We start from the raw sequence: 22,546 nt of genomic DNA, 5'->3' as shown, positions 1-22,546 counted from the left end.
TAATATAATATATTGTATGTACATACAGCTGCTCTGAGTCCCCATCGGGGTGAGAAGGGTGGGATATAAATGTAGTAAATAAATGCAGTAAGTAAATAAATAATTAATTTTATACTTAGGCTCTGCCAAAGTCTGACATGACTTGAAGGCACACAACAACAACAACAATCCTAATTAACTTGACTATCTCATTGGCCAGAAGCAGGTCCACACTTTCCATTGAAATCCTGATAGATTTATGTTGGTTAAAATTGTTCTTATATTCAAATATTGTATTGTTCTTTCATTGTTGTTGTTTTTTGCACTACAAATAAGACATGTGCAGTGTGCATAGAAATTTGTTCATATTTTTTTTCAAATGATAATTTGGCCCCTCAACAGTCTGAAGGATTGTGGACTGGCCCGCTTCTTTAAAAGTTTGAAGACCCCTGTTGTAGAGCCTCCAAAGCAACTTTTTCCAAGCGTAAACATAATAATTGAGCATCTTGTAGCCATGGGTTTCATGAGCCACATTAGGTGCATCTGTGAAATGAACGCAATTTTGACGTCGCTAGAGCTGCCGTGCAATCCTAGGCGTTGCAGTTTGGTGAGGCAGCCGAACCTCTTTGGCCTTGCAAAACTACAACTCCCTGGATTCCATAACATGGAGCCATAGCTCCAAATGGTGTCAAGCTGCGTTCATTTCGTGGTGTAGATCAGAGCTTTCCAAACATTTTACGTTGTTTTGAGACCTGCAACATTTCGCGACACAGTAATTCGGTTTTATTCGCAACGCAGTCCCTTATAAGAGACACAAACACATACAGTAGAGTCTCACTTATCCAAGCTAAATGGGCCGGCAGAAGCTTGGATAAGCGAATATCTTGGATAATAAGGAGGGTCTAAGGAAAAGCCTATTAAACATCAAATTAGATTATGATTTTACAAATTATGCACCAACACATCATGTTATACAACAAATTTGATAGAAAAAGTAGTTCAATATGCAGGAATGTTATGTTGTAATTACTGTATTTACAAATTTAGCACCAAAATATCACAATATATTGAAAACATTGACTACAAAAATGGCTTGGATAAACCAGAAGCTTGGATAAGCGAGGCTTGGATAAGTGAGACTCTACTGTACATACATTGGGTTGTTGTATGTTTTCCGGGCCATGTTTCAGAAGTATTCTCTCCTGATGTTTCACCCACATCTGGAACATGGCCATACAGCCCAGAAAACATGCAACAACCCAATGTATGTATGTGTTTTTGTTTCTTATAAGGGACTGCGTTGCGAATAACCGAATTACTGTGTCGCGAAATGTTGCAGGTCTCAAAACAACGTGTCATAGAACAACCCTGTGATCCTGAAAGCCTTCGACAATACATACATACATTGTTGAGGACGAAACGTATGGGGACATAGCTCATGGAAACCTAATTTAATATATATATATATATATATTTGAGTCAATTATTTCATACAGACTCAGGGGTTTTGTATTGTTTGCGCGACACACCTACACACTGCAGCCGACACACAAAGATGTCGTGACACAGTTTGGAAAGCTTGGCTATAGAACAACAAAGTGGTTTGGGTGGTCAAAATGGTTTCAGACTGCATGCATTCTACAGGGCATATTGAGTATTTGTGCCAAGTTTGGTCCAGATCCATCATTGTTTGAGTCCACAGTGCTCTCTGGATGTGGGTGAACTACAACTCCCAAACTCAGGGTCAATGCCCAGCAAACACTTCCGGTACTTTCTGTTTGTCATGGGAGTTCTGTGAGACAAGGTTGGTTCAATTCCATCATTGGTGGAGTTCAGAATGCTTTTTGATTGTAGGTGAACGATAAATCCCAGCAACTACAACTCCCGAATGACAAAATCATCCCTCCCCAACCCCACCGGTATTCAAATTTGGGTGTATCGGGTATTGGTGCCAAATTTAGTCCAATGAATGAAAATACGATTCACAACAGTAGCAAAACTATAGTTATGAAATACCGTAGAGTCTCACTTATCCAAGCTTCACTTATCCAATGTTCTGTATTATCCAACGCAGTCTGCCTTTCAGTAGTCAATGATTTTGTAGTAAATGTTGCAATGTTTTGGTGCTAAATTCGTAAATATAGTAATTACTACATATCATTACTGTGTATTGAATTGCTTTTTCTGTCAATTTCTTGCAAAACATGATGTTTTGGTGCTTAATTTGTAAAATCATAACCTAATTTGATGTTTACAGCGTTCCCTCACTTATCGCCGGGGTTAGGTTCCAGAACCACCCGCAATAAGTGAAAATCCCTCACCCTTCGGGGAGAGAAGGGCGGAATATAAATACTGTAAATAAATAAATAAATAAATAAAATCCTCGAAGTAGGGACACTATATTTATTTTAATATTTATACATTATTTTCGTAGTTGTACACTATTTTAAGTCTTTATCAACCAATTCTGTGTTGATAAATCACCTCCTTCTCCTCCCGTTGCCACTTGGGCTCCTTTTCTCTCCCTTTGGCTTCTTCTTCCTCCCTTCCTTAGGCTGTAAATTGTATTTTTTATGATTTATAATACAGTAGAGTCTCACTTATCCAAGCTAAACGGGCCAGCAGAAGCTTGGATAAGTGAATATCTTGGATAATAAGGAGGGATTAAGGAAAAGCCTATTAAACATCAAATTAGGTTATGATTTTACAAATTAAGCACCAAAACATCATGTTTTACAACAAATTTAACAGAAAAAGTAGTTCAATACGCAGTAATGCTATATAGTAATTACTGTATTTATGAATTTAGCACCCAAATATCACAATATATTGAAAACATTGACTACAAAAATGGCTTGGATAATCCAGAAACTTGGATAAGCGAGGCTTGGATAAGCGAGACTCTACTGTACTCTTTTAGAGTCTATTGAAAAACCGCGAAACAGCAAATCCGCGAAAAGTGAACTGCGAAGTAGTGAGGGAACACCTTAATAGGCTTTTTTCTTAATCCAACATTTTCGCTTATCCAAGATTCTGCTGGCCCGTTTATCTTGGATAAGTGAGACTCTGCCGTAGTAACGAAAATAGTTTTATGGTTGTGGGTCAACACAACATGACGAACTGTATTAAGGGGTCGCGGCATTAGGAAGGTTGTGAACCACTGGTGTTGATGTGCATGGAAGAAGGGTCACGTTGACAAACCGGGCTCTATTGAGGGGACACAACAAGAGATCACAACCGTGTGACTTGCATTGGCATCCGATGTGGCCAGCTCAGCCTAAATGGACTGCTGGTGTTTTTATAAAGACCGGGGGGGGGCGGGGGGGAATAAAATAATAATCAAGTGTGGGACGGAGGCGGTTTCATGCTGACCGGCGGGAATTCAGCGGCATGCATTCTCTTTTCAGCAACGTGGGTGAAATCTCCCGCTGAATGGGGCCGGTGGGGGGAAAGGGAGAGAATGGAAAGGCCTGAGCTCGCCGTTCTGGAGGGTTCGTCCCCGGGCACCGCCTGGCACCCGGGCAGCATATAAAGCCCTCCTGGCTGCCTCGGCCGGGCAGCCGGTTTCTGCCTGCCTCTCCCCCGGGACCAACCCAGATGGATATCTCCGTTTACTATCCCTTCTTCCGCAAGCCCCTGCTCTCCTCCGCCGCCCCCGCCGCCCCCGCTGCCGCCGTGCCCAGTCGCATCTACCACCAGACGTTCGGGGAACACCTGGCCGAGTCCGAACTCTTCCCCGCCTCCTGGTCCTTTAGCTCTTTCTTTTGGAGGCCGTGGTTTCCCAGGAACGCTGGCTGGCTGGAAAACAGATTCGCAGAGGTAATAACAACAAACAATGGCCCTCTTTGCATCCACTGGTATTGTTGCAACACTGGGGAATTCTGCGCAGAATGTTAATGTGACACAACTTTTGTTCCTGGGTTCTCAGGGTCATTTCCTTATTGGTTCTAGCCATAAAGACATGGGAAAAAAGTTTATTAAACTGCAAAAACTTTGTTTCTGCGGGAGGGACAGCCTGCAATAGTTTTTTAATGAATATCTCAAGTCTGTGGCAGCCACAAAAACGAAGTTTCTGGAGGGGTTGGGGGGCCTGTAGTTTTGTTGTTTTGTGGGTCGCCGTGATGCCATCACTCTTTTATATATATAGATATGTATATACAGTAGAGTCTCACTTATCCAACATAAACGGGCCAGCAGAACGATGGATAAGCAAATATGTTGGATAATAAGGAGGGATTAAGGAAAAGCCTATTAAACATCAAATTAGGTTATGATTTTACAAATTAAGCACCAAAACATCATGTTACAGTGGAGTCTCACTTATCCAACGTTCTGGATTATCCAATGCATTTTTGTAGTCAATGTTTTCAATACATCGTGATATTTTGGTGCAAAATTCATAAATACAATAATTACTACGTAGCATTACTGTGTACTTAACTACTTTTTCTGCCAAATTTGTTCTATAACATGATGTTTTGGTGCTTAATTTGTAAAATCATAACCTAATTTGATGTTTAATAGGCTTCTTCTTAATCTCTCCTTATTATCCAACGTTCTGCCGGCCCATTTATGTTGGATAAGTGAGACTCTACTATATACAACAAATTCGACAGAAGTAGTAGTTCAACACACAGTAATGCTATGTAGTACTTACTGTATTTATGAATTTAGCACCAAAATATCACAATGCATTGAAAACATTGACTACAAAAATGGCTTGGATAATCCAGGACGTTGAATAAGCGAGAGTTGGATAAGTGAGACTCTACTGTACATTTATTATTTCACTCTGATCTTATTATTATTATAATATTTATTATTTTACTCTATTTATTACTAAATGTATTATTTTCCTGTATTTATTATTATTATTACATATATTACTTTATTATTATTAAAAGTATACATAAGCACATTTACATTGAAGAAGATGAGAATAATGATTTGATCAGGGGTGGACAGTCTTATCTTAAATTAGAGCTTGATGTAAATATTCAAAAAACATTTAACCTACTAATGCCTCAATTAATGTAATTTTATTGGTATCTGTTTTTATTTCTGAAATTTACCACTCTCGGCTTATACTGGAGTCAATGTTTTCCCAGTTTTTTTTGTGGTAAAATTAGGTTCCTCGGCTTATATTCGGGTCAGCTTATACTTGAGTATATACGGTAATAATAACAAACAATGCCCCTCTTTGCATCCGCTGGTATTGTTGCAACACTGGGGAATTCTGCGCAGAATGTTGATGTGACACAACTTTTGTTCCTGGGTTCTCAGGGTCATTTCCTTATTGGTTCTAGCATAAAGACATGGAAAAAAGTCTATTAAACTGCAAAAACTTTGTTTCTGCGGGAGGGACATCATGCTATAGCACATTTTGCAATAGTTTTTCTATGACTATCTCAACCAATTTAACAATCGAGTCTGTGGCAGCCACAAAAACAAAGTTTCTGGAGTAAAAAACCACTTTCAAAGTAAATGCCGCACAATTAAACAGGAAATGACACTTTCAAGCCAGGAACAAAATATTTTCCCCCATTTTTTGTTACCTAGTGTAATCTAACCATAAAAAGTGGTCAGGAGGAAACCAGGATACAAAGAAGGGTCACTCTGGTCTATGTCTTCCAATCGCAAGAGGTTGCAAAGTGTTGTCGAAGGTTTTGATGGCTGGAATTACTTGGTTGCTGAGTTTTCTGGCCTGTCTGGCCATGTTCCGGAAGCATTCTCTCCTGATGTTTTGCGCACATCTATGGCAGGCATTCTGAGGTTGGGAGGTCTATTGGAAACTAGGCAAGTAGGGTATATATATATATATATATATATATCATCTGTGGAATGATGTCCAGGGTGGGAAAAAGAACTCTTGTCTGTTTGAGGCAAGTGTGAATGTTGCAATTGGCCACCTTGATTAGCATAGAATGGCCTTGCAAATTCAAAGCCTGGCTGCTTCCTGCCTGGGGGAATCCTTTGCTGGGAGGTGTTAGCTTGCCCTGATAAATAAATAAAAACTTTCAGAAAACAGGGGAATTCCAGACAAGAAACAATCAGGGCCGAATCTCTGAACTTTGCCCACAGACTTAAGACATTTGAAGAGGACTAAAAGATGGTCTGCTGGTTCAAGTAGCCTTTTATGAGAAGGATTTTGTCCCTCCTGGACTGACTGACTGTATTGTTCTCTTCATTCTGCAGAAATTCTTCTCCTTCCTAAGCTTAGCAATCACCTCCTTATATTCCTCACTGAAAGTCTTTCTGTTTATCTAGGCTGTGGCAGAAAGGTCAATTAAAGCAGCATATTGTATTTGTAAGGAGCCCCGGTGGTAAAGTGTGTTCAAGCGCTGAGCTGCTGAACTTGGTAGACCGAAAGGTCCCAGGTTCAAATCCCGGGAGCAGAGTGAGCGCCCGCTGTTAGCTCCAGCTTCTGCCAACCTAGCAGTTCGAAAACATGCCAATGTGAGTAGATCAATAGGTACCGCTCCGGCGGGAAGGTAACGGCGCTCCATGCAGTCATGCCAGTGGCCACACGACCTTGGAGGTGTCTACGGACAAAGCCGGCTCTTCGGCTTAGAAATGGAGATGAGCACCAACCCCCAGAGTCAGAAAACGACTGGACTTAACATCAGGGGAAACCTTTACCTACTATATGTAATTCAGGTGTGTGTATATGTACACACACATATATTCTAAATTATATATAAAGTAGAGTCTCACTTAACCAACATAAACTGGCCGACAGAATGTTGGATGAGCGAATATGTTGGATAATAAGGAGGGATCAAGAAAAAGCCTATTGAACATCTTCGGCTTAGAAATGGAGATGAGCACCAACCCCCAGAGTCGGACACGATTGGACTTAACGTTAGGGGAAAACTTTACCTTTAGCTATTTTCTCAGACTGTAGGGCTTACTTATGGACTTATGGCATGTTTGAGTAGTGCCTATTGATCTACTCACATTGTATTGTATTGTAAAGGTAAAGACCATAAACGGTACTGCTTGCTCCTGGCATCAGAATTTGGATAAAGAAGTCACCAGTCCCATAGTTATCTCTAACATGTTACCCTTTTCATACCTATTGTATTTGTATCTCAATCAAGATTGTTTGTCCTCAGATGCGAATGGATAAAGACAAGTTTTTTGTGAACGTGGACGTGAAGCACTTCTCTCCCGAGGAGCTCAAAGTGAAGGTTCTGGGGGACATGATCGAAGTCTACGGGAAACACGAAGAGCGGCAGGTTGGTCCGGTCTTGGCCTGAATAGCCTTCATTCTTCAGGGCCATGGGGAGGCAAACGTGGGAGGAAACGTGGGAGATAGCTCAGCCCCAGTCCAAGGGGTCTGTTTCACCCACTCACGACCCTACTCCTTTCTCTCCTCCAAACAAAGGACGAGCACGGCTTCATCGCCAGAGAGTTCAGCAGGAAGTACAAGATCCCGGCAGACGTGGACCCGCTGTCCATCACCTCCTCGCTCTCTTCGGATGGCGTCCTGACGGTCAACGGGCCAAGGAAGGCGGTGGAGGTGCCCGAGCGGACCATCCCCATCACGAGGGAGGAGAAACCGGCGCTCCCGGCCGGGCAAAAGAAGTAGAACTGGCCCCTTTTGTACCCGAGGAAGCCCACTGGACACGAGCGAGAAGATGGCACCGATGAGCAGCTGTTGTTATTTCTTTGTGCGCTGAGAAGCAAATGAGGTTGTTTACTAACAAATAAAGACCATGAGTAAAGCATCCAGGGGCTTCTTCCCCCCAGTTCTTTGAAACAGGGTTTTTTTTTATGATGACAACTCTGAACAAGGGACAGGTTTGGTTACTAAGAAGTGACTCCAATCCATTGTTGCTTTAGCACAGGGGTCCCCAAACTATGCCCAGGGGCCACATGCGGCCCATCAAAGCCATTTATTCGGCCCCCACGGCACAAAGGCTGAAGGGGGTTGGGCTAAATGGCCCAAGGGGTCTCTTCCAACCCATTTTTGTTGTTGTTGTTGTTGTTATTAATAATAATAATAATAATAATAATAATAATAATAATAATAATAATAATGAGGCTGGGAGGCCATCTGTCAGGGGTGCTTTGCTTGTGCACAAAGGCAGAAACGGGTTGGGCTAAATATTATTATTATTATTATTATTATTATTATTATTATTATTATTATTATTATTATTGCTTGGTGGCCACCTGGCCAACTATAGTCTGGCCCTCCAACGGTCTGAGGGATCATGAACTGGCCCTCAGTTTTAAAAGTTTGGGGACCCCTGCTTTAGCAAAACACATCTGCACAGTCAAACACCGCTAATGGCCAGAGCTTCACACAATGTGCCAAGGTAAAGGGAAGCAAGCAGATTTTAAAAAATTAGAAAATAATGGAAGAAATTGTTTTCTTCCCTGGTGGTGGCACAGTGTGTTAAAGCGCTGAGCTGCTGAACTTGCAGACCGAAAGGTCCCAGGTTCAAATCCCGGGAACGGAATGAGAGCCCGCTGTTAGCCCCAGCTCCTGCCAACCTAGCAGTTCGAAAGCATGCAAATGTGAGATCAATAGGTACTGCTCCTATTGGCAGGAAGGTAATGGTGCTACATGCAGTCATGCCTATGGCCACATTACCTTGGAGGTGTCTACGGACAACACCGGCTCTTTGGCTTAGAAATGGAGATGAGCACCAACCCCCAGAGTGTGAGTAGATCAATAGGTACTGCTCTGGCAGGAAGGTAACGGCGCTCCATGCAGTCCTGCCAATGGCCACATGACCTTGGAGGTATCTATGGATGACGGCAGCTCTTCGGCTTAGAAATGGAGATGAGCACCAACCCCCAGAGTGTGAGTAGATCAATAGGTACTGCTCTGGCAGGAAGGTAACGGCGCTCCATGCAGTCCTGCCAATGGCCACATGACCTTGGAGGTGTCTACGGACAACGCCGGCTCTTCGGCTTAGAAATGGAGATGAGCACCAACCCCCAGAGTGTGAGTACATCAATAGGTACCGCTCCATCGGGAAGGTAACGGCGCTCCATGCAGTCATGCCAGCCACATGACCTTGGAGGTGTCTACGGACAACGCCGGCTCTTCGGCTTAGAAATGGAGATGAGCACGAACCCCCAGAGTTGGTCACGACTGGACTTAACATCAGGGGAAAACTTTTACCTTTACCTTAATGGAAGAAAATAATGTATTTGGTGCACATTTTATTTCCAGACACAGTTTCTGAGTCCCTGCCCCGCAACCCAGGCTTTAAGGGAGAGAGAGAGAGGATACCCAGATCTTGTAAACTGTCTTTCTGACCATTCAGGTTGTCCCAAGGCACGATAGAGCCCCTCCAAAACATCCTACTGTTTCTGTGTTGTTTCTTCTGGCTTTCTGAGCAACTTCTCATCTAAGTGGCGGCTTTCCTTGCTATGGGGATCGTCGTAAGCCATCATGTAACACGACCGAGCCGTTCGCTTGATAGGAGGTGGCTCCAGCTCTGGCTGGTGTCCCGGGAACCAGTGTGGCTCTCGCATAACTCCTTAGAAAGGAGAGAAAGAGAGAGGACAAGGCTGAGGAGCTCCAAGGGTAGTGTATCTGCCTAATGATAATGCAGCCAGAGGCACCAGGCAACATGATTATTTCCTTACTGTCATTTTAATATGACATTTGACTCTTCAGGGTATATACTCTCACGACCTGCCTTCTTATTTGGAATCAATTATCAGAATTATTTGGGTAACTAGGCTTCAGAATCACATCAGGGACTAGATGCCCTTAAGGTCACCTTGCAACCCCCAAATTCTGAGCTGGGGTTTCCCTTCCGTGCACTTACTTCTAGTGCTGTGAGGTGTTTCCTTGGAATAATCGGTGGAGTAGGTGGACTCAAAGCAGTGGGCATACTGAAAAGAGAAAGCACAGAAGGAATTCAGGTTTACTTACAAAACAATCTCCATTAATTTGAGTTTGGTGTTTTACGAGATCTTGCCACTTTGATATCTCTGTTTACAAGTCCTTTCCCACTCTGGTCCAAAGCTAAGGAGGAGAAGTGGATAGAATCAGACAGAAAAAGGTATTTAATGTGTTGTCGAAGGCTTTCATGGCCAGGATCACAGAGTTGTTGTATGTTTTCCTGGCTGTATGGCCATGTTCCAGAAGTATTCTCTCCTGACGTTTCGCCCACATCTATGGCAGGCATCCATAACATAGACAAAGGTATTTGTCTATTCTATTGAGGGGCTTGTCAGTGCCTGAGTCCTCTTGTTTTATTTATTATTTGTCTATATTAGAAGACCAGCAGCAGTGGTTCTCAACCTGTGGGTCCCTCCCCAGGTGTTTTGGCCTCAACTCCCAGAAATCCCAGCCAGTTTACCAGCTGTTAGGATTTCTGGGAGTTGAAGGCCAAAACATCTGGGGACCCAACAGTTGAGAACCACTGAGCTAGAGATTTGTATCCTATATTTTTTTGTGTCAGGAGCGACTCCAGAAACTGCAAGTCACTTCTGGTGTGAGAAAATTGGCTGTCTGCAAGGACGTTATCCAGGGGATGCCTGGATGTTTTTACCATCCTTGTGGGAGGCTTTTCTCATGTCCCCGCATTGAGCTGGAGCTGACAGAGGGAGCTCATCCGCACTCTCCCCAGGTTGGATTCGAACCTGGCAACCCAACCTTCAAGTCACAAGGCTTTAAACCACTGCGCCACTGGGGGCTCCATCCTATATTAAGTCCAGCAATACAACATCAAATTACCAGATACTATATTTTCTTTTAAAGATTTTGCATAACAGACACAGACACAGACATTTATCCATAGATATCTGGGATGTTGAATCCTATATTAAGTCCAGCAATACAACATCAAATTACTAGATACTATATTTTCTTTTAAAGATTTTGCATAATAGACACAGACACAGACATTTATCCATAGATATCTGGGACGTTGTCCAGCAATACAACATCAAATTACCAGATACTATATTTTCTTTTTAAGATTTTGCATAATAGACACAGACATTTATCCATAGATATCTGGGACGTTGAATCCTATATTAAGTCCAGCAATACAACACCCCAGATATCTATGGATAAATGTGTATGTCTGTGTCTATTATGCAAAATCTTAAAAAGAAAATATAGTATCTGGTAATTTTCCAGAAAAGAATGTGCCCTGCATCTTTAAAAACAGATTATCGGTGACTTGAGAGAACTTTTCAGGGAGGAAACTACTGCTTAAAAAAGAGATAAAAGTTGTAAATCAGGAATGGGGATACTTTGGCTTTCTAGTTGCTTGAGATGATAATTTCCTCCCCAATTCCCACGGCAAACAGCTCCCCAGCCCTGTGCTAGGAAGCTGATCAACTCAAAGCAGACCACTAGACAACAAAGGGAGAGGTGAGCAAGGACCCGCTGACCTGGGAAGGCATGGGCTTGGCCTGAAGCACTTTCCGGACGTCGTAACGCTCCTCGTTCCAGTTCCCCAAAAGGGTTTTGTTGTTGTACGAGTCCTCATTGGTGGTGCATCGCCATCCATACTGGAAGAACTTGGCCGTGCTGTTCCAGTCCGTCCACACTTCTCCGTGGCCGTTGGCATGCAATAGGCAGCCATGGAGAGGGTTATAGAAGCAAGAGAAGGACATGGTCTGGGAAGAGAAAGAACAGCAGCGTAAAGGTCTGCTCCCAAGAGGTACAAGTGGAGTGCCAAGGCTGATCTATATCACTTTGAACGCTCTCAAAGCATCCTAGGAAGATGTGCTTAGCATTCCAGTACAGTTCATTCTCTCAGCATCTCCTAGGAAGCATGGATGCCAATCCAATGCGCCAACGCTTTTCATCGTAAACACATTCATTAAAGATGCGCATTGAAAGTAGTGAGACTGACTTATGTAAGTTAAGGCTAGGTGCACCCACTTGGAATCCAATTGCTTGACTTCTGAAGAAAACTGCATTTTGATGCAGGAGGAAAACATAGGTCTGCATACAAAAGCATCACATTTGTCTAATACAGTAGAGTCTCACTTATCCAACATAAACGGGCCGGCAGAACGTTGGATAAGCGAATATGTTGGATAATAAGGAGGAATTAAGGAAAAGCCTATTAAACATCAAATTAGGTTATGATTTTACAAATTAAGCACCAAAACATCATGTTATACAACAAATTTGACAGAAAAAGTAGTTCAATATGCAGTAACGCTATGTAGTAATTACTGTATTTACGAATTTAACACCAAAATATCACAATGTATTGAAAACATTGACTACAAAAATGCGTTGGATAATCCAGAACATTGGATAAGTAAGACTGTACTGTATGACTTACTGCATATACTCAAGTATAAGCCTAGTTTTTCAGCCCTTTTTAAGGGCTGAAAAAGCTCCCCTCGGCTTATACTCGAGTGAGGGTCCTGGCCGGCTTCTATTCAGGTCGGCTTATACTTGAGTATATAGGTATTCAGAGTTGGACAGTCTTATCTTATTAAAGTCTTATCATTATCTTAAAGTTTTATATAAATATTCAAAAACATTTAACCTACTGATGCCTCAAATAATGCAATTTTATTAATATCTATTTTTATTTTTGAAATTGACCCGTAGCTGCTGCATTTCCCACCCTCGACTTATACTCGAGTCAATAAGTTTTCCCAATTTTTGTGGTAAAATTAGGTGCCTCGGTTTATATTTGGGTCGGCTTATACTCGAGTATATACAGTATATAGTTTCTTAAATAAGCTCCTCAAAATCACTTATTGATGAACATTTTTAGTTGCTGGAGGCTGGAAGAGGCAGGAGAAATGTCTAATTCCTCCCCAAAAGCCTGTGCCACCTCCTTCATCAGCCTACTTTCTTCTATGCTGAGCTCAGAGAAGGACCAATACAAATCTGTATCAATGTGCTAACCATATAATAAATAATATTTTATCAAATATTTGGGGAAAAACTGCTTTTCGGAGAGGACTACAATGCCCAGGCAATGTAGCTAATGATCACATTATGGTTTTAGTTTTCCCAAATAAATTTTTTCTAAGTTCTGAGTTTAAGATAACCCAACTTTAGCTTTAGGGCCCAAATTAAAATCGGTCTTACTTTCTGAGAAACATATTTTAGGATCAATGCTCAAAAATAGTTATTATTTTCCATTCCAGGGCTATAGCTGTATTAGACTGTTGCCACTAAAGAGGAAAGAAACCAGCAATGCTTAAGAGACTAGAAAAAAAATGACATGGCAAGATCTCGTCAATTCCTATTTTTATACTTTAGTCTGGATTGTAACTTTCTGTTCTTTCTAGTCAGTAATAATGAAGACTGACTACAGATAGCATCATAGAATCATAGAGTTAGAAGAGACCCCAAGGGCCATCCAGTCCAACCCCCTTCTGGCAGGCAGGAAAAGCACTCCCGACAGATGGCCATCCAGCTGCCGTTCAAAAGCCTCCAAACCTGAACCTATTTTGTCCAAACACATCCAAGAAGGGCTGGGCTGGCTTTTGGGACTGGAATCCACCCGGAGAATAAATAATACCTCCGAATCTGAAGTCGATGTGTAAGAGCTACTGGACTCATCCATACCCAATAAACCCTTGTTACTTCGCTCTGTTCTTAAACTTGGATCTCAGAGAAAATGGAGAGCCTGAATGGGGCAGATTGAAGGGCTGCCAATCATGTCTAAGGGGCTTCAGATTTTGCTCGAGTGCAGATGCCAAGCAGGAAAAACTGATTATTTTGTGATGCAATTTCCTGGTCATCAGCTTGGCCTGATGTCACTGGGCAGCCATAGTCCCTTCTGTCCCAAATGATCACAAATGCACTTTGCCGCGGCAAAGTACACGGCACCACTTGAATGGCCGTTTCTTGATGCTATAGAATAAGGAGAGTTTTCTCTCCACAAAGACTACAATTGTTGCAATTGTAACAGGCCTTTATACTATAATAATATGTATTATATTACAATAATAATATTATATGTATTATATTATTATTATATAATATGTACAGTAGAGTCTTGCTTATTCAACATAAACGGGCCGGCAGAATGTAGGATAAGCGAAAATGTTGGATAATAAAGAGGCATTAAGGGAAAGCCTATTAAACCTCAAATTACGTTATGATTTTACAAATCAAGCACCAAAATATCATGTTTGACAACAAATCGACAGAAAAAGCAGTTCAATACACAATAACATTATGTAGTAATTTCAGTAGAGTCTCACTTATCCAAGCTAAACGGGCCGGCAGAACGTTGGATAAGCGAATATGTTGGATAATAAGGAGAGATTAAGGAGCAGACTATTAAACATCAAATTAGGTTATGATTTTACAAATTAAGCACCAAAACATTATGTTATACAACAAATTTGACAGAAAAAGTAGTTCAATATCCAGTAATGCTACGTAGTAACTACTGTATTTACGAATTTAGCACCAAAATATCACGATGTATTGAAAACATTGACTACAAAAATGCATTGGATAATCCAGAACGTTGGATAAGTGAATGTTGGATAAGTGAGACTCTACTGTATATTGACGAATTTAGCACCAAAATATCACATATTATATTATCTATTATATTATAATTATTATAGTATATGTATTATATTATAATAATATGTATTATATTATATTATTATTATATATCCTTATTATATTGGATTAGTAAATCTAATATAATATACAATTATTATTATTTTATAGTATATTATATTATAATAATATGTATTCTATTATATTATTATGATATATCCTTATTATATTGGATTAGGGTTAGTATTATATCATATTATATCATATTATTATTATTATTATCATTATTATTATTATTATTATTATTATTGATATGCCACAAAAGAACTCCCATGATCCCTTTCGGCCAGAACACAAACAACACAAACTGTCTCCACGATCCTCTCAGGAGAAGCTCGGAAGCCCTCTTCGGCTGGACTGCCACTCCCAGGTGCACAGGGGGAGGATTTTGGGAGTTGCAGTCCCCAAAAAGGGGCCTCCCCGGGCGGGAACTACTCCAGAGACGCCTCGCGCACCTCGCCAGGCCCTGCCGCTCGCCCACTTCCTGGATCCGGCTGAAGAGAAGCGTCGCCATAGCAACCGCGCCGGAAACAGCGGAAAGGAAGATGGCGGCCGGAAGGGGGAGAGCGGTCTCTGCTGGAAGTGACGCGGTTTCTGAGGCGAGAGGTCTGTAAATAAATAGGCCAGGCCTGGGCCGACTTTGGCCTTCCTTCCAGGTCTTTTGGACTCCAACTCCCACCATCCCTAACAGCCTCAGGCCCCTTCCTTTCCCCCCTCAGCCGCTTCCCTCCAAGTCTTTATACTGTATTATATGTTATTACAGTAGTCTCACTTATCCAACATTCTGGATTATCCAGCGCAGTCTGCCTTTTAGTAGTCAATGTTTTTGTAGTCAATCTTTTCAATACATTGTGATGTTTTGGTACTAAATTCATAAATACAGTAATTACTACATAACATTGCTTTTTCTGTCAAATTTGTTGTAAAACATTATGTTTTGGTGTTTAATTTGTAAAATCATAACCTAATTTGATGTTTAATAGGCTTTTCCTTAATCCCTCCTTATTATCCAACATATTCGCTTATCCAACATTCTGCCGGCCCGTTTATGTTGGATAAGTGAGACTCTACTGTATATGTTAACTATGTTGATCCGGCTTGTTCCCATGTGAGCCGCCCTGAGTCCTTTCAGGGAGATGGAAGCGGGATACAAAAATAAAATAATAATAATTATAATAATAACAACAACAACACAGTCCTAGACACTTGGGAAGTGTTCGACTTCTGATTTTGTGATACGAAATCGAGCATGTCTATCTTGTTTGCTGTGTCATAATAAAATAATAATAATATCATTATTATTGACACAAAGACATAGTATGACACAGCAAATGAGATATATATACTGGATTTCATATCACAAAATCATAAATCATAAGTTATTATTATTATTATTATCATCAAAAGTCTGCTTAAATAGCCAGGTTTTCAACTCTTACCTAAATGTTATGAGGTTGGGTGCTTGTCTAATTTCCTTGGGGAGGACATTCCAAAATCGGGGGGCCACTATCGAGAAGGCCGTCTCCCTCATCCGCACCAATGGTGCTTATGAGGGAAATGGGATTGAGAGGAGGGCCTCCCTGGCCCAAACAGGTTCATAAGAAGAGATGTGGTCATGTAAATAGTCAGGACCCAAACCGTTGAGGGCTTTATAGCTAATAACCCACAGATTGGCAACCAATGGAGCTGCTTTAAAAGTAACAAAGATGTGGACCACCATGGCCAAGTCAGGCTTTTCGAGATATGGTCGCAGCTGGCGCACAAGTTTTAACTGTGCGAAGGCTCTCCCAGCCATCACCGACACACTATAAGTGCCAGTGCTGAGTCCAGGACGACCTTGCCCCCCAGACTATGGGCTGTGTCCTCAGGGTAATGATGATCTCTTTGGAATACGGCCTGACCTCTTCTCCTCCTCCTTCCCTCAGAGCTTCCTCAACCATGAATCCCCTCCGCCGCCCTCAGCCTCGCCTTCTCTTTGTGGGAGAAGGGAATTTCTCCTTCTCAGCTGCTTTGTGTGAAGCAAAGGGCTGCAAGGTCTGCATCATCGCAACCTGCTTTGAGAGCGAAGACGTGGTTTCCAGGCAAGCGCTTTCTCGATCCAATGTGGAATACCTGAGGAGCAGAGGTGAGAATGGCAGCAAAGAGAACTGTGGCACGTGTCAGCTTTGATTCCTGCCTTAGGGTACGCCTTGCACAATTATTTTTCCCCTTTGGATTCCAGGGGCTGAAGTTCGTTTCTGTGTTGACTGCACAAAACTGCAGGAGGTCTTCTTGCCTGCGGAGAGGGATTTCGATTGCATTTATTTCAATTTCCCCCATTGTGGGAGAAAAGCCGGAGTGAAGAAGAACCGGGAGCTTCTTGCCAAGTTTTTCTGCAGGTGAGGACAAGATGGCAATATGCTCTTTCTCCGTTGCAGCGTTATTTCCTGAGCTAAGATTCCTTTTTAATTTCCGAGCTGTTGCTACTTCGTATCGTAATGATTTCACGATCCTCTCTGTTTCTATCCTTTTTGTCCTTCAGAGAGTGTGGTGGGATGTGATGGAATATTTGGATGTATCTGAATGAAGGAAGTGGTTTGCCATTCTTCTTCACTGTCCTCCCTAATTAATAATCCACTTTAGGAGGGATAAATCAGAACAGGAAAAGAAATACTAACTAAAGAAAACAGGGAAGGTGCCAAGGCCACAATATGCCATACCTTTAGCAAGACTCAATGAGAGCAGGACGTTGAATCCATAGACAGAGAATCTGTGAATACAGAGGGCCATCTACAATTTATATAGTAGTCCATTTCTCTCTACACACTAGAGAGAAATGTCAAAATAATGGATTATCTAAAATAGTATCAAACTCACGTTCATAGAGGGCCACATCCACATATGATAGCCTTCAAAGGGATGTTGAATCCAACACAAGATGCAGCAATCAACATACAGCAGTAATAGAATGCAGATCCAAAACTCATGATTCAAAGTTGCTGGAAGAGATGGGTCTTCAATTGGGTCAGCCCCAATTGAAGTCAAATGTAAGTTGCGTGTTTGTAATTTGGGGACTGCCTGCATAGAGTTCCAATTTCCTAATGCTCCGCAATGTCTCATTGCCCTTTCCTTCCATTACCACCAACCAGTCAATGGAAGCCAACCTGTCTAGAGACTTGTTGACTTGTTGCATGGGAGACACGATCCATGCGCCTCTTGTTCTCGCTCAGTTGTGCAGAGGTCCTGGCCGAGAAGGGAGAGGTCCATGTGGCGCTCTGCAGGGGGCAAGGCGGGACCCCCGCTGACCATCCCAGGAGGGAATGGCACAACAGTTGGCAAGTCGTGGCCATGGCTGCAGAGGCCGGATTCATCCTCAGCGACATCCACCCCTTTTGCGACAAGGACGCACGTGGATATACATGCACAGGATACAGGTAAGCTGTGGCTACCAGACTGATGTCGGGTCATTTCCAAAAAGAAGGAAAAAGCATTTGAAAAGATAAATCAGCAAGAATCACAGCAGCAGCAGTTTAGCAGATCAGAACCTTCTAATGCATAGCAGTAGAGCAAATGAGCTCCAGCAATTCAGGAGCAGAGTCAAGCTTTAAAAGTTATCAGAGAATTTTACTAAAGGAACTACATCAAGATATAAGAAATTAAGGGACCTAGCGCTGGGAATTTCTAGGGATAATATACTGCAATCTGTTCCTATTGTGATGCAAAGTATTGTGTATGGGAAGTTTTTGATTTGATCTCAAATCGGCACAATCGATTGGTGCAAATGGAAACCGCAACTGGTTTGATAGGGATTCTCAGTCTTAGTGACTGGTTGCCAGCCAAATCAGGCAGTGAGCTTCGTAGTTCAAGTGGAAAGCACAACAATAATCTCGTCCTGTTTATTTGTAGAAGTCAGGATAAGTCCTTTTGCGTAGAAGGCGCCTTGAACCACATCTTCACAAGAAGTTCCTCTTTGCAAAACCCTGGACCTGGGATCTGTCACACAAAATTGGGAGGCGAGACTATTTCCTTCCAGGTTCCAGATGTATTTCGAGATAAAATAAGCAGGTATGTACCCAAGTTTCCAAATACTATTAATTTGTCCATAATCATGGAATGGTAAATTCAGATGGCCTTAGCCTTGATGTATCTTTGGAATTGCAAGCGAATTCATGCCATGTTTTCTTGGGGGTAAATTCCACTGACTTCCAAATGCATATACAGCCATGTATTTGGGATTGCAGTGAACTCAATATCAAAAATTATAATGTAAAAAAGTTACCGTGGCTTGATGTACTCCCATTCCAGGAAGAATGAGATTCAGATCCTGGCTTCTGGAATATTACTATTACAGGTATTATTATTATGCAACTCTGAACATGTTACTCATTCACTCATAGGAGATAAATTCACTCTATATGGCTTGAATCAGGAAGAGAGATGTGAAGCTAGACAGCCTTTCTGTCTGTGAAATGGGAACAATAGTGAATGGTTTGAGTATGATGGAACATTTTGCAAGTTTGGTATTGCACGAATAATAATTTGCTCTTCTTTTAAAATGTACAGATGGTGGGTTCAATGCTTTCTCTAATATACTTCCTGTTTGTCTGTTTGCTATTTCAAACAGGGGCTTTCTAGACAGGGATTCAGAACATCCTATAAGAACCATACTTGAAAAGCTTGTGGACGGACTCAATGAATCATTCCCAGTTCAGAGAGTAGACTCTTCCCTTCCCTTGGTTTTCCAAGGAAGCTCCAGCTCTCCTTCCTCTCTGGAGGCCTTTTGGAAAGTTCAAATAAACGGAAACCCAGACGGTGTGGTTAGCAAAACTCCAAAGGAAACCGAAGCCGTATCCTTTCCTGGCTGGGAATATACTGATCAGAGAAGCCATTTAATTGGCCAGGAAAGGGACTGTGTCTCGGGGAAATACTATTTGAGGCCTTCTCTGCTGCTTTCTCTTCATGAAGTGTTTGAAGAGGCAGAGTTTCCTCTGGGGACTTTGTTGGTTTTGAGCGGATTGGCCTTTAGGAACTGCACGATCTCGGACTATTCTCTGCCTGTTTATCACGAGGCTCTTTTCGCCATTTTGACGAACAAAGACTCGGAAGACGCGTTTTCGCATCTCCTTGTGAAAAACCTCACAAGGACGTTGAACTCCTTGCTCCAAGAAGCAGGTTTCGAGTTGGACTGTGCAACAGATGAGCCGGAATTGCTCGCCTTTTTAACTCCTAATCCAAAATACTTTATCACTATGACTCTGAACCAGGCTCCAAAGAAGAAGCTTTGCGTGGGGGTGATTCATACAGTCCCGTGCCGGTTGATGAACACGGATAGAGAAATCGTGTGCGTTTCACTGAACCTTGATCTTCTCACTATGTGGATATGTGGGATCCCTGACTGGCGCCTTCTCTGGACGTGGGATGAGCGTTTCCTGGCGCAGTTTGCAGGAGGGCGTTTGGGGCCCTTTGAAGCCTTCTCACTCCACCCGCCCTCCTATGTGCATGACATCAGCTTCTGGGTCACCAAAGCCAGTGAATTCAGTGAAGTCCAGCTCCATGCCATTGCAAGGGCTGCATCCCATGACATGGTGGTCTCTGTCCAGCTTCTGGACCGCTTCCTGCAGCCCGGCTCTGGCCAGAGCAGCCTCTGCTTCAGGCTCACTTACCAGTCCTGCGACCGGGCGCTCAGTCAAAAGCAGGCAGCCAACATGCAGGCTGAGCTGAGAAAAGAGGTCCAGCGCCGCCTCCACGTGACTCTCAGATAGCGCCTTCCGTATGCATTTAACTCAGGTATCGGCCAGCTTGGGCCCTCCAGATGTTTTGGACTTCAACTCCCACAATTCCTAACAGCGGTAGGCTGTTAGGAATTGTGGGAGTTGAAGTCCAAAACATCTGGAGGGCCCAAACTGGCCCGTATCTGATTGAACTGCACCCTTCACATGACCTGGAACCCATTGCCAATGCTTCGGATCCAAGTAAATATTTCACCAGTCACTCTGATACTCGGCGTTTTTTTTAACTGCTTGTTTTCATGGTCATTGACCGAATATATACACACATGTAATATATTATCAAAATATTATCCAAGTTTAAGCTCTTCGGCCCGAAATGGAAAAGGATAGCACAGGATCATATATTTTGACAAATGGTATATTTGCGTGAAGCCCAAAGTAGTGGAATGAAGACAAATCGGATGAAGGAATATATGGTTATTATGTTTGTTTATACCCCACTTTTTCTCACCACGAGGAGACTCAACGTAGCTTATATTAAAAGCATTTCTATACAATATGAAATATAGAAACATTAAAACAGAATTAAATATCATCGGTATTTGAAAAAATTAGTTAAAATCCAAAACTAAAAACCACAGCAGCCCTTGACTTGATCTTTAAAAACTTCTGTAAAAGCCTGCCTGAATATATATATATTTCACATTAGATATCTAGATATGCTTGTTTGTTTCTATAGAATTTATATAAACATAGATATTATTTATATTAATATTTATTTTATATCATATAATTCAGGTCTGTAATTCAGGTGTGTGTGTGTGTGTGTGTGTGTATACATATATACATATGTGTATACACACACATACACACACATCCCTGAATTATAGACCTGAATTACATATTTACCTGAATTATATGTGTGTATATATTTATCAAATCAATATTTATATTATATAATTCAGGTCTGTAATTCAGATATGTGTGTGTGTGTGTTATATGCACGCACACACACACACGCACACCTGATTTCAGGTCTATATTTTATATAATCCCTGCTGGGATTCAGAAGGGCTGTGAAAACATGGTTATGTGCCCAAGCTTTTGATGAGTAAATGACAAAGTTGACATGGACTGATTTAAGGATGAAGAATGAGGATCTCGGACGAATGGAATTAATTATATATACGTTTTTAAGGTTTTATAATGTGTTTTAACGATGTTATTAATATATCTGTTACTGTTTTGTTTTTATGATTGTATTCAGGGCATTAAATTTTGCCAATTTTTGTAAGCCGCCCTGAGTCCCTTCGGGTGAAATGTTGTAAATAAATAAATAAATAAATAAATATATACACACACAGACCTGAATCATAGATCTGAATTACATATATTATATAGACCTGAATTATATATGTCTGTAAGTGTAAAATTCAGGTCTATATAATATAGATAAATAGAAAGATAGATATAGATATACAGTGCAGGATGTGTTCCCAGTCCCAGAGCTTGGGAAAGTTCCCTTTGGGGGCTCCAGCTCCAAGCCAGGAAGGAGGCAGGATAAGTCGCGCATGCGCAGAGATCTCTGCCCGGACTCATCATGGCGGCTTCCGGGCTCTTGCGTTGAAGTGTATTCCCTCTGGCGGCAAAGTGGGCGGAGCCATCGCCCTGTTGTTGCCCGCGCTCAAGATGGCGGCCAGAGGGGCCCGGCTGCGGGCTCGAGGAAGCGGCGGGGACGGACCTCTCCCGGCTCCCGAGGAGCCTCGAGCCGAGTAAGGGGCCTGGCTTCCCGTGAGGGTGTTGGGTGGCCTTTTGGGGTCAGGGGCCCCGCAGGAGGGGAACACAGGGAGGGGGAGCGCGGGGGAGGCTTCGCCTGAAAGGCCAGAGGCGAGGAGAGGAAACCCCACAGAAAGGGCCCCGCAAAGGCCTCCCTCACACTGTTATCTCCATGTTTATTGGTTTTATTATTGTTCCAGTCATATTTAGGTCCTATAGAACTATGTATTTATATTATTCCGGTCATTATATGTATGTCCCATATAACTATGTATTTATATTATTCCGGTTATTATATGTATGTCACATATAACTATGTATTTATATTATTCCAGTCATTATATGTATGTCACATATAACTATGTATTTATATTATTCCGGTCATTATATTTATGTCACATATAACTATGTATTTATATTATTCCGGTCATTATATTTATGTCACATATAACTATGTATTTATATTATTCCTGTCATTATATTTATGTCACATAAAATGATTAAGGGTCTGGAGAACAAGCCCTATGAGGAGCGGCTTAAA

The 22,546-nt window shown here is 41.9% G+C and overlaps 3 protein-coding genes across 6 annotated transcripts in view; 2 read left to right on the top strand and 1 right to left on the bottom strand.

The window, feature by feature from the left end:
- Positions 1-3,354: 3,354 nt before the first annotated feature.
- On the top strand, positions 3,355-7,711 carry cryab (crystallin alpha B). Its single transcript, XM_062960790.1, has 3 exons — positions 3,355-3,798; positions 7,095-7,217; positions 7,367-7,711. Exons 1-3 carry the CDS (start codon positions 3,577-3,579, stop codon positions 7,568-7,570), a joined length of 549 nt encoding a protein of 182 aa, XP_062816860.1. The 5' UTR covers positions 3,355-3,576; the 3' UTR covers positions 7,571-7,711.
- A 1,433-nt stretch (positions 7,712-9,144) lies between these two features.
- On the bottom strand, positions 9,145-14,970 carry cfap68 (cilia and flagella associated protein 68). 4 transcript variants are annotated; one of them, XM_062960793.1, is made up of 4 exons: positions 14,821-14,970; positions 11,353-11,580; positions 9,774-9,840; positions 9,145-9,479 (listed from the first exon to the last, which is right to left on the bottom strand). In XM_062960793.1, the coding sequence occupies exons 2-4, from the start codon at positions 11,575-11,577 to the stop codon at positions 9,301-9,303; spliced, it is 471 nt and encodes a 156-aa protein (XP_062816863.1). In that variant the 5' UTR covers positions 11,578-11,580; positions 14,821-14,970; the 3' UTR covers positions 9,145-9,300. The 4 variants fall into 4 exon arrangements, with proteins under 4 accessions (XP_062816863.1, XP_062816862.1, XP_062816861.1 ...); XM_062960792.1 differs by having other exon boundaries at positions 14,830-14,970; XM_062960791.1 differs by lacking the exon at positions 14,821-14,970 and adding an exon at positions 13,461-14,507.
- Positions 14,971-15,004: 34 nt separating this feature from the next.
- LOC100554974 (ALG9 alpha-1,2-mannosyltransferase) overlaps positions 15,005-22,546 on the top strand; it is a 33,129-nt gene continuing 25,587 nt past the window's right edge. Inside the window, exons 1-7 of the mRNA XM_062961233.1 lie at positions 15,005-15,127; positions 16,447-16,646; positions 16,743-16,899; positions 17,731-17,934; positions 18,407-18,565; positions 19,125-20,261; positions 21,738-22,001. Coding sequence (XP_062817303.1) covers positions 16,460-16,646; positions 16,743-16,899; positions 17,731-17,934; positions 18,407-18,565; positions 19,125-20,261; positions 21,738-22,001 — 2,108 coding nt within the window. The 5' untranslated portion in view covers positions 15,005-15,127; positions 16,447-16,459. The remainder of the gene's footprint in view (positions 15,128-16,446; positions 16,647-16,742; positions 16,900-17,730; positions 17,935-18,406; positions 18,566-19,124; positions 20,262-21,737; positions 22,002-22,546) is intronic.

This window comes from Anolis carolinensis, unplaced genomic scaffold (genome assembly GCF_035594765.1).
Source record: "Anolis carolinensis isolate JA03-04 unplaced genomic scaffold, rAnoCar3.1.pri scaffold_8, whole genome shotgun sequence".
NCBI classification, from domain to species: Eukaryota; Metazoa; Chordata; class Lepidosauria; order Squamata; family Dactyloidae; genus Anolis; species Anolis carolinensis.
Note: the sequence above shows the minus strand (reverse complement) of the source record. Positions and strands in the feature narration are given on the sequence as shown.